Genomic DNA, 14,762 nt, shown 5'->3' on the forward strand with positions numbered 1-14,762 from the left:
GGAAGGACAGCCCTGGGCACCCCAGCCTGCACACCCGGCTTCACACCCCTGCGGTTGTTCCTGGGAGAAGGCAGAGGTCATGCCCCGTCCCTCTGACGGTGCGGCACGGAAGCCCTGCTCTGAAGCACGTCCTCCTCAACACCGAAGGAGCCTCGAGAGCCTTCCTGGCAGATCTTCTTAGACATGGGCTATGCCTGCTTTAGGAGACTGCTCCAGGAAGCCTCTGCATTGCACTGCACCCAGAAACACATCATGCCCTGTCCCTCTGACGGTGCAGCAAGGAAGCCCTGCTCCAGAAGACGTCCTTATCCTCTGCACTAGAGAAAGTGAGAGAATTGTACTTACAGATCCCATGGGCTGTGGGATGTGCCAGCTTTAGGAGATCCCTTCTGGAACCACAGCTGCTTTGCCCTGTAGCCAAAGACTTACACTGTCAACGGCTGTGAAGATTTCTCCCCCAGTGAGCTCTCAGCATCCTCCAAGCCCAGGCTGCCTTTAACCTCTCTCTGCCTCACTGCTCTCCCCTCGCTGCCTGCAGGCAGTGCCCTCAGCCCTGCTGCCCTTTGCAGAGGAGCTGCTCCTGGGCAGAGCTGTCTCTCTGCAGCGCTGCCCGCTTGCCAGGAGCAAACTCCATGCCAGGAGCCCAGCCCAGCTCAGCAGCAGAGGACCAGCCCAAGGCAGCACTTTCTCTGCCCCCTCTGGGCTCTCTCCACGTGTCCCTGGGGCTCCAAGGGCTGACGTCTCATGAAGGGCAGCAGGGTCTCTCCTGGGGAGCGTAGGCAGACACTAACTGAAGCAATCACTGACTGTCCCTCTCTGAACACTGCAGAGACAGAGTTTAGAAGTGGGATTTGCCCTAAGACACCGTGGGGGTCTACAGAGAGTTTCAATATTTGTCTCCCTTGACCCCTATCCCTGTCCCCTTGCCAGGCAGGACACCGTGGCAGTGACAGGCAGGGATCATTTCCCCACCGTGCAGGGCAGGGGTTCAGCTGAGTCCATCAGGTATTTCCTCTCTGGTGAGTAGCCCAGAGACTGCAGTGGGGTTCAGCTCTTCCCCATGCACCCCACAGGAGCTGAGATTCCTCTTGCTTCAGCTCAGCGTGCACAAAATAGGTGCCTGCAGAGCAGCCCCTGCCCTGAGCTCCCTCGGTGATCCATGGGGATGGAGGGTGGCAGTCAGCTGCTCACACACAAACACCTGGTGGCATCTGAGGTGCCAGGGGTGGTCCAGGACTTGTGGCTGTGTCTGCAAGCGCTGATGGAGCATCCATGGGACACCCCCACCTGCCTGAGCATGAGCTGGGGGGCTGGGAGGGAGGGTCCCTTGGTCACCTCAGGTTACACCCAATGGTTAGGGCATCTGAACGTCTCTTAGACTCACATGTCCATGGCAGCTGCTGGCCTTCCAGCTGGCCAAAAGGAGGAGTGCAGCAGAAGGAGGGTCAGGGCTCTCTCTGGGCTCCCTCCACTGCACTCACTAGAGCTCAGCTTACTACAAAACTCAGGCACGGGCACATCCCTGCATTGCAGGCACCGATATCATTTCAAGGCTCTTTCTAAGGGCATAAGAAAGGCCTCTGGTGCCATGCCAGGTGCCTGGGGTGCCCAGCACAACTGCATGTGGCTGGCAAATATGGCACAGGACCTCCAGGAAAGCCATGTCCCACTGGAGTGGGGGCTGGGCAGACAAACCAGGGCCTCCCAAAGGGGTCCGGTGCCTTTTTGCCAGCACCGGAATGCCAACAGCCCGGCAAGGAGGCAAGGTCCATCTCGTCTACACCCAGGGCTGCTGCAAGATTGGGAGGCACATCACACCAGGGTCTCCACTCATGTCCCTATACTCTCAACCCCTGTCAGTTCTCTTCTCCTTTGTCCTCTACCCACCTCTACCCGTGACCGTATGAAGAAAACCCCACACCACTGATGTCCACAGTCTGGCCGGATTGCAGCCTTACCTCACCCAGGGACTTTCTCAGGGGTCCCTTGTGTTCCTGGAGATTGGCACAAGGTGCTGCAGAGTCCCCTCAGGCAGCAAACTGCTCTCTTGCAAGGCTGGCATGGACCAGGCCTGTTTTCCTCTGGCCTTGGGGACTGCAGGGATTGTTGTCTTCACGAGCATCTCATTTCATCCTTACGTTGCCACCTGCCATCCTTCCCAGCATGTCTTTGCTCTGAAGCAAAGCCTTTGCATATGTGGGGTCCTGGGTGCTTGGTTCCAGTTTTCTCCATGAGAAGTCTTTGCTGAGCTGCTGCAACCCAAATGTGCACCAATGCCCTCAGCCTGGGACACAGCCAGGAGGGTCGGGAGCCCCTTAGTCCATGACAGAGCTTCTGAGGGAACCACTGTGGTGACGTGGTGGGACAGGTAGCACAGCTTTGGGTACTGTGATGTACAGGCTCTTTAGGAGACACTGGAGGTGGCTGAGGAGATGTCATACGGAAACATCTCATGATCCTCCTAAGCACCTTCCTTGGTCATAGGCCAGCTGGGAAGTGGGAGGTGGAAAGAGGCTCAGCAGCAGCGATCCCTGTCTGGCTGGGTCTGCTTCTCACCCTTCCCAGCATGGCCACTGCAGGGTCACCCCATGGCCCCAGGGCACCACAGCCCCCTCGCTCTGCAGAGCAGCACCGCCAGCTCAGGGCCCTGTGGGGAGTATGTGTGAGAGACTGAAAGAGTTAATGTCTCAAACATTGTGGAGAGATGAGGCGCGATTTGCATGGCGACGGCAAGTGGGCTAGCATGGGATGGGGAGAGCTTTTCGGAGGAGAGACTAAAAGAGGTATTGTCTTGTAAGACACTGAAGGAGGTACTGTCTCAAACATTGTATCGAGATAAGGTGCAGCAAGTCGGCTAGCACGGGATGAGAAGAGTGCGTTGGAGGATGTGCAGTTACCATCTATGGCCAGAGGTCACACAGAGTTTTATCTAAGGAATGGGCCTACAATCACCCGAAACTTGGAATGAAACTCCTCGCAAACCACCCCCCTCCCCCCAGCGCCTGCAACCCTTTGTGGACCAGAGCAACATAGATCCTCCAGGGGTGTGACCTGAGGCAGGGATTAGAGTATAAAGAGACTCCTTCCCCAGGGAACAGCGCGCGCGCCCATCACCGGAGGATTGCCACGTCTGTCATCATCATCGCGGGATCCAAGGGTGGTGATATCTTTCCTTTTCTTTATCCTCCTCTCTTCTCTTTTCCTTTTCTCACTTCTCTTTTCCTCTACTCCTCCATTATATACATAGCTGGGCATATGAGTTTTGGATGAATTGTGACGGGTTGCCCGGAAAATAGCTCCATTGCCAAATTGCCTCTGTTCGTTCGATGAGCTTGCTAGTTCGTTAAGTTTGTAGTTTGCTAGTTAATAAAGTTGTTAGTCTAACTGTTCCTCTGAGTCATTGTCGTGACTCTACCGGCCTGCGGCTCTGCCAAGCAGAGATCGGCCTTTGTCGGTACAAATCCCTGGGGAATGAAAAAGATTCACCCATCTCGCTACACACCGAGTGGGACGAGACATGCTCTATCCCAGAAAGTGACCACAAAACGTTTGGGTAAAGCCCTGAGCAATCTGGTATGACCCTGCTTGGAGCAGGAGGTTGGTCGAGATACATCCCAAGGTCCCTTCCAGCCTGAATGATGCTTTAGGAAACAAAGAGACTCTCTGTGACCTCCGTTTTTGGAGGATTTCAGGTTTCAGATCCACAAAGTCACAGCCAGCTTGACCCTGGGGTTGGTGATACCCCACCCTTTGGTGGGAGGGCACCATTACAGAAATTACCAGATCCAGGTGAGCATCACCTATGTGGGCACACATGGCAGCTGTGCTAAGAAGCTGGCCCCAGGAACCTGCAGAAACCTCTGGGACGGTTTGCACCCTGCAGTTTCCCCTTCCCATGAGGTCAGGGCGATTAAAGTCCCCAAGGGTGGTGTGGGGTCATTGAACTGGCCTTCCTCAAATTGCTTCCATAAGACTTTGTCCTCTTCCTCACCTGACTCCAGGTAAGGATTTCCCACCAGCATGTCTCCCTACCTGGTCTCTCCTGTGACCCTCCCCCACAAGAGCTCACCCAATCTGCTGCCCATCCCATAGAGGACCTCCATACACCCAGGCAGCTCCCTCACACTGAGGGCCTCCCCCTCCTGATCTTCCCCACCTGTCTTTTCTGAGGAGCCTCTATCCATCCATTGCAGCACCTCAAGGTTCCTGACCTGTCCCACCACACCTCAGCAGGTATTATATCAATGTCACAGCTCTGTGACAGCAGACGGGGCTCCAGCCCCTCCTGTCTGTGCTCCAGGCTGAGGCCATTGGTGCACATTTGGGCTGCAGCACCTCAGCTTGGTGCCACCAGGGCCAGCCTCAGCCTTATGACAGATCTTGTGCCCAAGATCCTGTGCAAGCAAAGCCCATCCTTGAGAGCAGAGGCATGCTGGAGTGGATGGCAGATGGCAATGTAAGGATGAAATGATGTGCCCATGAAGAGCGCACACCCTGTGCTCCCCAGTGCCAGAGAGAACCATGTTTGGACTGTGCAGTCCTGGCAGGAGAGGACTTTCCTGTCTGTTGTGTCTCTGCAGCCTGGAGGGCCTGTGGTAGAGGTGAAGCTGACCTCCAGGAAGGACAAGTTGCTGCTGAAAACGTCCTTTGCTATGGACATCCTGTTGTCCGGGCACACTGTGAAAATCATTCACCTGTTCCTGGGTTGCATCATCAAGGGGGTGAATAAAGGATGGGGGTAAGAAGAATCAGCAGCATTTGGAAGCGTTGGCACACGAGCGGAGACCCTGCTGTGACGTGCCTCGTATTGATGCACTGCCTGCGGCTACTGGACAGACATGGGACAGACCTTGTCTCACTGCAGTGGTGGCATTCAGTCTCTTGCTCACACGCGCCAAATGTACCTGAGATGCCCTGTGGTGTCTGTTATGGACCAGCCCTGAATGGGGATAGCTGTGCTGTAGGTCCTGCACTGCCCAGCCAGCTGCACCCTCCAGTTGTGCTGGGCAGCGTTGGCACCTGAGGGAGCCCTACAGGCCTGCATTTGGCCATTAGGTTGAGCAGCTGCCCTGCAACAGGGTAGGCAATGTAGGGATGTCCATGGTAAACCTTCGGTTCCGCTTAGTGGAGATGCAGGAAATACAACTGATGGAGAAGAGACAGGCAGACTGAGCTCCCCCTGTGGCACATGACTTCATTTCATCGGGTGAATACCTCTATGGGTTGCCCTAAACATCCTCAGCAGGTACAGGTTTGGCTGTCCTAAGTGTGATCATCTTCTATCATTTCAGTTGGCCAAAGGGATTCCCCACCAGCCTCCAAGACAAGGTGCCCAAATGCTGCCCTGTCTCTCAGAATTGCTCCACTAGAGCTTGCAGTCTCCTGCACATGTCCTGAACCACCTCTGGCACCTCAAATGCCACCAGGTGTTTGCATTGGACAAGGTCACTCCTGGCCTCTGTCTCCACTATTGACATGGCAGCTTAGATAAGGAGCTCACAGGGATTTTGTGCAGCTGAGCTGAGGCAAGAGGAATCCCACCTCCTGTGGGTCTGTGGGGTGTACTGGAGAAGCCCTATCCCCCTCCAGCCTCCAGGAATACTGAGGAGATCTGAGATGCCTACCTGGACTCAATCCCTGCCCTGCACAGGTGGAAAGGATGCCCTGCCTGTCACTGCCTACGTGCCCTGCCTGACAATGGGACAGGAACAGGGGTTTCCAGAGGGGAACTTTGACACCTCCTGCAGATCCGCACTCCCTGGCAGAGCAATTCCCGCTGCAGGACTCAGCCCGTCTAGTGTTTAGAGAGGGACAGTCAGTGATGACTTCAGTCTGCTTCCAGCTGTGCTCCCCAGGAGTGACCCTGCTGCCTTTCAGGAGCTGTCAGCCCTGGAGACCCCGGGACACCTCGAGGGAGCCGGGAGTGGAGGGGAGGGGGAAGCAGAGAAAGTGCTGCCTTGGGCTGGTCCTCTGCTGCTGAGCTGGGCTGGGCTCCTGGCATGGAGGGAGCTCCTGGCAAGCGGGCAGCGCTGCAGAGAGACAGCTCTGCCCAGGAGCAGCTCCTCTGCAAAGGGCAGCAGGGCTGAGGGCACTGCCTGCAGGCAGCGAGGGGAGAGCAGTGAGGCAGAGAGAGGTTAAAGGCAGCCTGGGCTGGGAGGGATCTGACAGCTCACCGGGGGAGAAATCTTCACAGCCCTCGACACGGTAAGTCTGTGGCTGCAGGGCAACGCACCTGCAGTTCCTGGAGAGATCTCCAAAAGCTGGCACATCCCATAGCCTCTGGGATCTTTCAGGAGAGCTCTCACAACTTCTCTTCTATGGAGGAGAAGAGCAACCTTATGTGGCTTTTCTTCCGCTCTGTCATAGGTGCAAGACATGATGGCTGCCTTCTTCCAGGAAGGACCGCAGGGGTGTGATGCCGGGTGTGCAGGCAGGGGTGCCCAGGGCTGTCCTTCAGAGCAGGGTCCCTGCACCCCAGGGTGCTGCGTGCTGGGGCAGGGATTCAGCCGCCTGCCAGGGTCAGCACTCAGCCTGCCCAGGGAGCTCCCCACAGCGCTGTGGGGAGAAGCTGTGGCTGGAAGGAGGGACCCCCGGCAGGGCAGGGTCCTTCTGCTGCGTGGGTCAGGGCTGCACACAGCTCCAGATCATGCCCAGAGCATTTCTGAGGGGACTTTTCATGAGTATGGTCATGGCAGGGGTTTCCTGCTTGAGTCTGTGCTTTCCTGAATCGGTGCTTCCACTTTGCTCTGGCTCACCTGGGTTGGATGGAAACACAGCCATGCAGCTTAGAGAAGGGGAGGAGACTTGTAAACTGTCACCCTGAGGTGTACTAGGAGCCTCAGCAAGTGCCTTCATCCCCTGCCAGCCTACAGGTAGCACCAGCAGCACCTTTCCAGGTTCCTCAGGGTTTGTATGACCTCTTCTGTAGCCCCTGCACACACAGCGTGGCTGCAGGGCAGAGCCGGGCACACAGGGGCTGGGCTGGGCTCTGTGAGCACTGGCAGGGAAGAGACATGGGGCCAGAGAAACAGCTCCCAGCTGGGACAGCTGCAGGCAGCAGAGATGGGCAGGAAGGGAGGGAACTGCTTATGGAAACCCTGTGGCAGGGGAGATATGGGCACCTCCCGGCCAGCCCTGCACTGCAGATGCCTTCCCCGAGCAACCCCCTTCATCTCTCCTCTCCCACCCAGCACAGCCCTCAGCCCTCATGGCCATGGGGTCTAGGCTGGGAGGCACCTCTGTGTCCAGCAGACCAGCAGAAGAGGCGAAGGGCATCCATCCCTCCTGCCACGGGCCCATTTCCCACTGACCAGCAATGGGGCTGAGGGCAACTGTCCGGCATTGTCACAGTCTGGGAGGTGTTGTGCACAGCTGGGGACGGGTAACGCTGCCCTGAGTGCCCGGCTGCCTCTCCCCTGGCCTCTCTTGGCCAGACCCTCACTGGACTTTGCCTGGTTTCTCCACTTCTCTCTTTTAAATTTCTCTTGTTCTTGCTGTCAGACTCTCTGGGGATGGGAGTTTCAGCTGCAGAGTCCCACACTGATCTTGTGGGTCCCTTCATGCCGGTGTGTCCATGGGAACAGATGTCCCAGCTTCCCTCTCACCTGTGGGGCTGTGGGCAAAGCAGCCTGTGGGGCTGGGGAACGACTCCATTTTCTCTTTCTGAGATGCCAGCACTAGGAGGACAATTGGCTATCTCCCTGGGGTGTCCCTCCAAGCTGTGAGCTGCCCTCCAGGATGCAGACCTGTGCAGAGCACCTCTGTTTTGTCTGAAAGCCCCATGGAGAAGTGCAGAGATACTACAACCGAGGAAATGCTGCTGGGTTGGTGAAATGAGCCCTGTGTGTCCTTGGCTAGAAGTGGGGTGCTGAGACCTTGAGAAAGGGTGAGACATTTTATGGTCTCTATGGGGTGGTGGATCCCTCTGCTCTCAGCAGTGTCTGGTTTTTTTTCAGGTTAAGGTAAGAGTCTCATTGCCCTCCATCTCATGAAGGTGCAAGCCCAGGGCAGCTCAGAACAAGACGGAGGGACAGACCAGCTCCCTCACTCTGCACCTAAAACCTCTCAAGGTGCCTTCTGCCATCCTGGTTCCTTAGCACTTGTAGTGCAGGTGCTTACAGGCCCTTCTGCATTAGGAGCAGTTTCATCTGACAAAGCTGAACACCAGGTCTGGCCCCTGCCCACACTGGTCCCATGAACTCCCTGCTGCAGAGCAGGGCTGACTCCTCAGCAGCCAGTGGGCAGAGGCCCTTCTCCTCAGGGAACGCTCACCAGCACCACCCAGAGCTCCAGGCACAGAGCTAAAAAAGGTCTCCTAGAGAAGTAATTGTGTGGGGGGAAGGGTGTATAAGGGTGCAGGTCTAGAAGAAAGGCTTTGATTTTCCTCAGAGAAGTCTCCCCTAACTCTTCATTGACTCTTCCTCTAAGGACAGAACCCCACACCCAGAGGCAGCAGATGTCCAACAGCAGCTCCACCACCCAGTTCCTCCTCCTGGCATTTGCAGACACACGGGAGCTGCAGCTCTTGCACTTCTGGCTCTTCCTGGGCATCTACCTGGCTGCCCTCCTGGGCAACGGCCTCATCATCACAGTCATAGTCTGCGACCACTGCCTCCACACCCCCATGTACTTCTTCCTCCTCAACCTCTCCCTCATTGACCTTGGCTCCATCTCTACCACTTTCCCCAAAGCAATGGCCAATGCCCTCTGGGACACCAGGACCATCTCCTACTTGGGATGTGCTGCCCAGCTCTTTCTGTTTACCTTATTGATAGTAGCAGAGTGTTGTCTTCTCACTGTCATGGCCTATGACCGCTACGTTGCCATCTGCAAACCCCTGCACTACGGGACCCTCCTGGGCAGCAGAGCTTGTGTCCACATGGCAGCAGCTGCCTGGGGCAGTGGGTTTCTCAATTCTCTCCTTCACACTGCCAATACATTTTCCATACCCCTCTGCCAAGGCAATGCCCTGGACCAGTTCTTCTGTGAAATCCCCCAGATCCTCAAGCTCTCCTGCTCACACTCCTACCTCAGGGAAGCTGGGCTTATTGTGGTTAGTGCCTGTTTAGTGTTGGGATGTTTTATTTTCATCATGCTGTCCTATGTGCAGATCTTCAGGGCCGTGCTGAGGATCCCCTCTGAGCAGGGACGGCACAAAGCCTTTTCCACGTGCCTCCCTCACCTGGCTGTGGTCTCCCTCTTTATCAGCACTGGCACATTTGCCTACCTGAAGCCCCCCTTCATCTCCTCTCCATCCCTGGATCTGCTGGTTGCTGTTCTTTACTCAGTGGTTCCTCCAGCAGTGAACCCCTTCATCTACAGCATGAGGAACCAGGATCTCAAAGATGCACTGAAGAAGGTGATTCATCTCGTAGTCTTTCAGAAGCAATAAGCTGCCCATGTTTATTCACAAGTGATTTCCAATGTATGTGGGGAACCTCCTGTGCTTTGGGAATGTCTCTGTGATAATTCTGCTTCTCTGTAACTCTCTGTGTTCCTTCCACTTCTCCAGAGGCATGAACCCACTCTGTCTGAACCAGAGGTCTTTGCACATGTGTCTGGCGCGGTGGCACAGCTGGCCTCCCATGTCAAATCTCTGTAATAAAAGGGGTTTTCTCAGTGCCGGTGTCTGCAGGTTGTGCTCTTCTTCCAGAGTTCAGATCAGGAACAGAATGAAGAAATTGCCCCCATGAGGCCATGCTGCTGTGCTTGGGTTCTCCATGGGCTGAGGGGAGGAGGGCTTGGGGTGATGAAGTACGGAAGGAGACCTGGACTGAGCTTTCACTTGTGGGTGCCGCTGCCCCTGGAGATGGTGATGATCAGCAGGGATCTTCCTGGGACTGTCTCCCCATGGCTCTCATGCACCACAGCCTGCTGGCTCTGCAGAGCAGCACCACCAGCTTGGGGCCCTGCAGGGAGCATGGGAAGGGGGCAGAAGCATGCGATCAGGCCAGCACAGACACAGTCCCCTGGGGAAAGGCTCTCTAGAGGCATGGATGATCCCTGCAGAAGAGCAAAGGCAAAACTCTCCAGTTCCAGGGGGAAACTGATGACACAGAGAAGCTTATTTCTGCATGCAGCAGCTTGGGACAGGCTGCTCTGTCACTGGGGCAGCAGGAGCAGCCAGAGGAGTCCCAGGGCCAGGAGTCTTCTGCTGTGGAGAGGACTTGGCACAGACGGGCTGCCAACAGTGGCCAGTAAGGACCTCCTGGAGAAAAGAGCAGGGGACACAGGGAGACACTGTCCTCTGTCTCCTCATGCTCCAGCCCTGTGGCGTATGGGGAGGCTGACCCTCCTCTGCCCCCCAAGAGCTGCTGTGCCCTTCAGAGGGGCTGGGGCTGTGCTGTGGGTGCTCAGAGCTCTGTAGCACCCTGCGGTGGGCACTGCCATGGGGCCAGCCCAGCCTGGGCTGCTGTGCTGTGCTGTGCTGTGCTGGGGAGAGGGCAGGGGAGATGGGGAGATCCGAGGAGGGGCTGGGCTGGGCTGGAAAGTGCCCAGAAAATGCCAAAGTTAGCTGAGCTGTGTGCCCATGCAGATTGAGGACACCCTCCATTGGGTTTGTGGTATAGAGCCTGGGCTCATGGAATGGATCCAGGACATGAAAGCACAGGCGAGAGGGCACTGGTCTGTGCCCTTGGTGGCATAGACAGACCAGGAAGGTGACGCAGGGCAGTCGTCACCCCCAGCCTCTCTCACCAGCCATTTCCAGTACTGGCTGCTCAGCCCAGGTTGACGGGCGAGTTTTCCTCTGAGGTCATCTCCATCCTCCTGCTGGGCTCAGTGCCTGTATCAGAGGAATGCCCGGCCCTGCCCGGTCTCCCTCCTGGCCCAGACCCTGGCAGGCCCTGGAGCATGGCTGTCTGTGAAGCCCCACAGCTGACATGGCCTCTCCAGGAGCTTGGAGAGGCTGCCTAAGAGGAAGGCCATGGGGTGACAAAGCCCCAAGGACTGCTGTGGGCATCATGTCAGAGGGATCATTCCCCACCCTGAATGCACCCTGTCCTGTCCTGTGCCTGCACAGTGGGGCTGTGGGATCATGTGTGGGGCCGCGGGGCTGGGACGTCCCAGGACAGGGCTCAGACAGGGGCCATGAAGCAGCTGCCAAGGGGATGACAGCAAGGACAGGTACAGACAAGGAATTTATGTACATTGCTTTTGCTGTGCAGGTATGAGTTTGGGAAAGGCAAATCTCACCTGGAGTTGGTGACAGCAAGAAAATCAGGAGCAAAAAGAAGATCCTTAATGGCTGTGTTAGAGACCAAGGCTGAACAAGGGAAATGCAGGGCTGCTGCTGAATGGAGAGGGTGATTTAATAACAGCAGACACTGAGGCTGGGGCTGAGGCACGCAATGCCTCTGTGCCTGAGTCTTTACTGAAAAGGTCTCCCAGGCCTCTCTGCTCAATGAAGGGGTTCAAGAAGGAGGAGAGCACGTATTGGCAGGGACCTCATGAAACCCCAGAAGGACAAATGGCAGTTTCTGCCCCTGCAGGGGAATCACCGTGGTGATGGCACAGGCTGGGGGCTGCCTGGCTGGGAGCAGCCCTGTGGGAAAGTTCTTGGTGGGCAGGGAGCTGGACAGGAGGCAGCCGTGTGCCCTGGAAGCAAGGGAGGCCAGCAGGGTCCTGGGCTGTATGACCAGGAGCATGGCAAGAATGTTGAGGAAAGGGTTTCTCTGGAATACTCCAGAATCTAGATCCCCATTTCAGGAAAGATACTGGCAAGCTGGAGTGTGTTATCAAAGGGCCCTCAGGACAGCCAGGTTCTTGAGCACTTTGCCTGTCAGGAGAGGCTGAGGGAGCGGGGCTTGTCCAGCCCAGAGAAGGGAAGGTCGCGGGGGCCTCACCCCAGCCTGCCAGTACCTGTGAGGGGGTCATGGAGAATACAGAGCCAGGCTCTTCACCATGGCGCATGGTGGGAGGACAAAAGAGAATGGGAGGAAGGTGACGATGAGAGGTTTAGCCAGGGCATAAGCAAAATTTTTTCCCCATGAGCTCAGGCAAATGCTGGAACAGGTCACCCAGAGAGGTTGTGCAGTCTCTGTCCTTGGGGGTTTTCCAACTCGGAGTGAGTCAAGCCTTGAACAGCTTGGTCTGACCCTGGTTCTGACAGGTTGCACTGCAGACTTCCTCAGGTCCCTTCCAACCTTAGTTCTCTTGTAATCCTATGATGATGTTGGGCCCTGTTTCTAACTGGAGCAGAGCAGATGTTTATGGGGCCTGAATGCTCCTGGTGTAAGTGACGATCTAAACCAACATCTCAAGCAGTGAAGAGAGGTCGACACCTCAGTGTGACTTGCTCTGGGCAAAGACTGAGGAGTCCTGGGCAGGGAAGGGTTTGGGGGCAAGCGGCTCTGTGCAAGACTCAAAATGATCTTGTTGTAATGCCTGTCAGATGTCAGTTAACGTCAATGGAAATGAAAGTAAGGAGAACTGAAGAGAAAGAGCCAAAGCAAAGCAATGTGTCAGCACTCTTTTCAGCTTGTTTTCAGTCTTTGAGAAGGGATTTCCTTTTTTTTGAAAAGGAAAGTGTTGTCCAGAACTGGGAATGGATGTAGGACACAAATGCCTTCAGGTACAGGGACACAGACACCTGGTGCCAGTGGAGATGCCCCGGGAAGCCCTGCCCAGCCTCCACCTGCAGCTTGCAAGGTGCTCTGCTCTGCCACGGGTCCTCTCTGATAGACGCCAATGCCAGGCCAGCACCTCAGGGACACTGGGGCCCCTAAAAGTGGCACTGCCTCTTTATGGTCCGAGAACTGATGGCTGCCGGGAAAGGTGAACAATTCTTTTTTTTAACATTTAAAAAAATATACAAGCACATTTTCATCAACAGAATCATATGAGTACTTTCAAGAAATGGCAATGTTTTCCTACCATGACAGAATAGGAATTTCCTGGGAGTGTGCTAATAGCAGGAGAAGAACTATTGATCAGGTGTTTCCACCTCTCCTGATTTCAATGGCCATGCCTATGGACATCTTTTCCGTAGGCTATGTGGACGTATGCCCTTCCCATTGCTCTCAGGTTTCCTCCTCCGCTTGCTCTTTGGTACTTCAGATGCCTCTCAACTGTCTGGTTTCTGCTCTGAGCTTGAGGGAATTAGAAACTTGCCCCATCTTTCAGAAGTCTAATTAGCGCTTTATTGAAGACCTTAATTGTGTTTATATCTATCCTTTCTTATGTCTCTGTCTCAAACTGTTCTTGTACGGAAATCCCTTGTGAAAGGTGGGCCACATTAGACTTGGCATACAGCTGAGGAGACAGTTTTAAAGTTTATTAAATTATATCATGTTTAATTTTTGTTTGTTGGCAATGAAGAGAAAGCTTTCTGTGCCTGTGTGCAGCCAGTTCTCTATGGAAAGCAGGCGGGAGCTGGTGCAAAGGAGCTGTACCATCCAGCTGCAGCCCTCAGTGGACAACTCTGATGTGAGGAAAAGTGATGCAAGTCCCAGGTGGCCGATGAGGGAAATGGTGGGAATGGGGATGTGAGGAGCAAGGTTGTCCATACAGTGTCAGACCTCAAGGGACAGCTTCTCCTGCCTGTCCAGATGCCTTCAGAACACCCTCTGGATCAATATCCATTGTAGAATGCTGCTATCACTTCTTCTGTAAACTGAAACAGGATAGAAAATACCCTTTAAAAAAAAATCCACCTTTATGAAATCTTCTTTGAAATCTTCATCATTAAGTGAATCTTCATCATAACTGAAACCTCTCCAATTAGTTGTACAAGTCTTGAGGACGTGAAGAAAGTTATGGGAAGAGAAATGGCTCATTAGGGCTTTCTGTATTTTAATGAGCCCCATGGTGTGTTTGGTGCTGAGTCCATGAACATGAGGTACTCAGAGGAGACTGAAGAAACCTCTCAAGAAGTCAAAGTCAGAAGCAAAGCCCAAAGTACCTTGAAGCATTAATGGGCCCTGCTGAGGGCCATTACTGACAAAGCCTCCCAAGGGACTCGTTAGAGCAGGTAATTGGAGGCCATGATGACAGGCAGGCAAAGGCAAAGTGCAGGCAATGCTGATGCTGAGAAAACCCTTGGCTTGTTGGATGAAGGAGGATGGCCACTGCCCTGACCCCCATCCCCTGGGAAGGGAGATCCAGTCCCTCCGGTGTGACTCAGGGCTCTTCCTTGGGATGTGGCGAGTGCAATGCCAAGTGAAGGACAATGGTACGACACCTCCCAGGCTCCCTGGGGTGGGTGCGAGGAGGCAATGAGACCCCATTACCATGAGGACGATGTGTCTCCTCTTAGGCCTTTGTGGCAGGGACATCAGCCATAGCCAAGGGGACAAAGACCTCGGTTCTGTCAGGGCCTTTCAGCCTTGCCAGCTCCCTTGGCCATCTGCACCACACGCCTTCCTACACTGTCCCATGCCTCTGCCTGTTTCCCTGCAGGCTGCAGACACCCAACGTGCTTCCCCACCTTCTTCTCACCCCAGTATGTCCCTACCTGTGCTGCTGTCTCTCCATCCTCGCCAACTGTTCCTTGAAACACAAAGCCATGGGCTGATCCAGACTCCCTCTGGGTGACGTTTTGCACCACAGCACTACCTTCAGGATGACAGTTCTTTATCCTGAGGTGCACTCTGGACCTCCAAAGCTGCAGCTTCTGATGGTTTACATTTCTCATGCTCTTTCCCACTACCAAAAAAAGTGCCTTCATCTCTGAAACCAATTATCAAGCTATCCCCGAGCTACCACTATTCCTCCCTCAGCCTCCACTTCACCAGGCTAAAGAAGCCCAGGTCTCGCAGCCTCTC

At 55.0% G+C, this 14,762-nt stretch overlaps 1 protein-coding gene across 1 annotated transcript; it reads left to right on the plus strand.

Annotated features, from left to right (window-relative positions):
- Positions 1-8,800: 8,800 nt before the first annotated feature.
- On the plus strand, positions 8,801-9,391 carry LOC142404081 (olfactory receptor 14J1-like). The gene has a single exon (XM_075490476.1). The coding sequence runs from the start codon at positions 8,801-8,803 to the stop codon at positions 9,389-9,391; it is 591 nt and encodes a 196-aa protein (XP_075346591.1).
- The last annotated feature ends 5,371 nt before the right edge of the window (positions 9,392-14,762 follow it).

This window comes from Mycteria americana, unplaced genomic scaffold (assembly GCF_035582795.1).
Source record: "Mycteria americana isolate JAX WOST 10 ecotype Jacksonville Zoo and Gardens unplaced genomic scaffold, USCA_MyAme_1.0 Scaffold_68, whole genome shotgun sequence".
NCBI classification, from domain to species: Eukaryota; Metazoa; Chordata; class Aves; order Ciconiiformes; family Ciconiidae; genus Mycteria; species Mycteria americana.

Excerpts from the sequence above, each read along its gene's own strand:
- LOC142404081 (XM_075490476.1), top strand. The coding sequence starts at position 8,801 with ATGGCCTATGACCGCTACGTTGCCATCTGCAAACCCCTGCACTACGGG.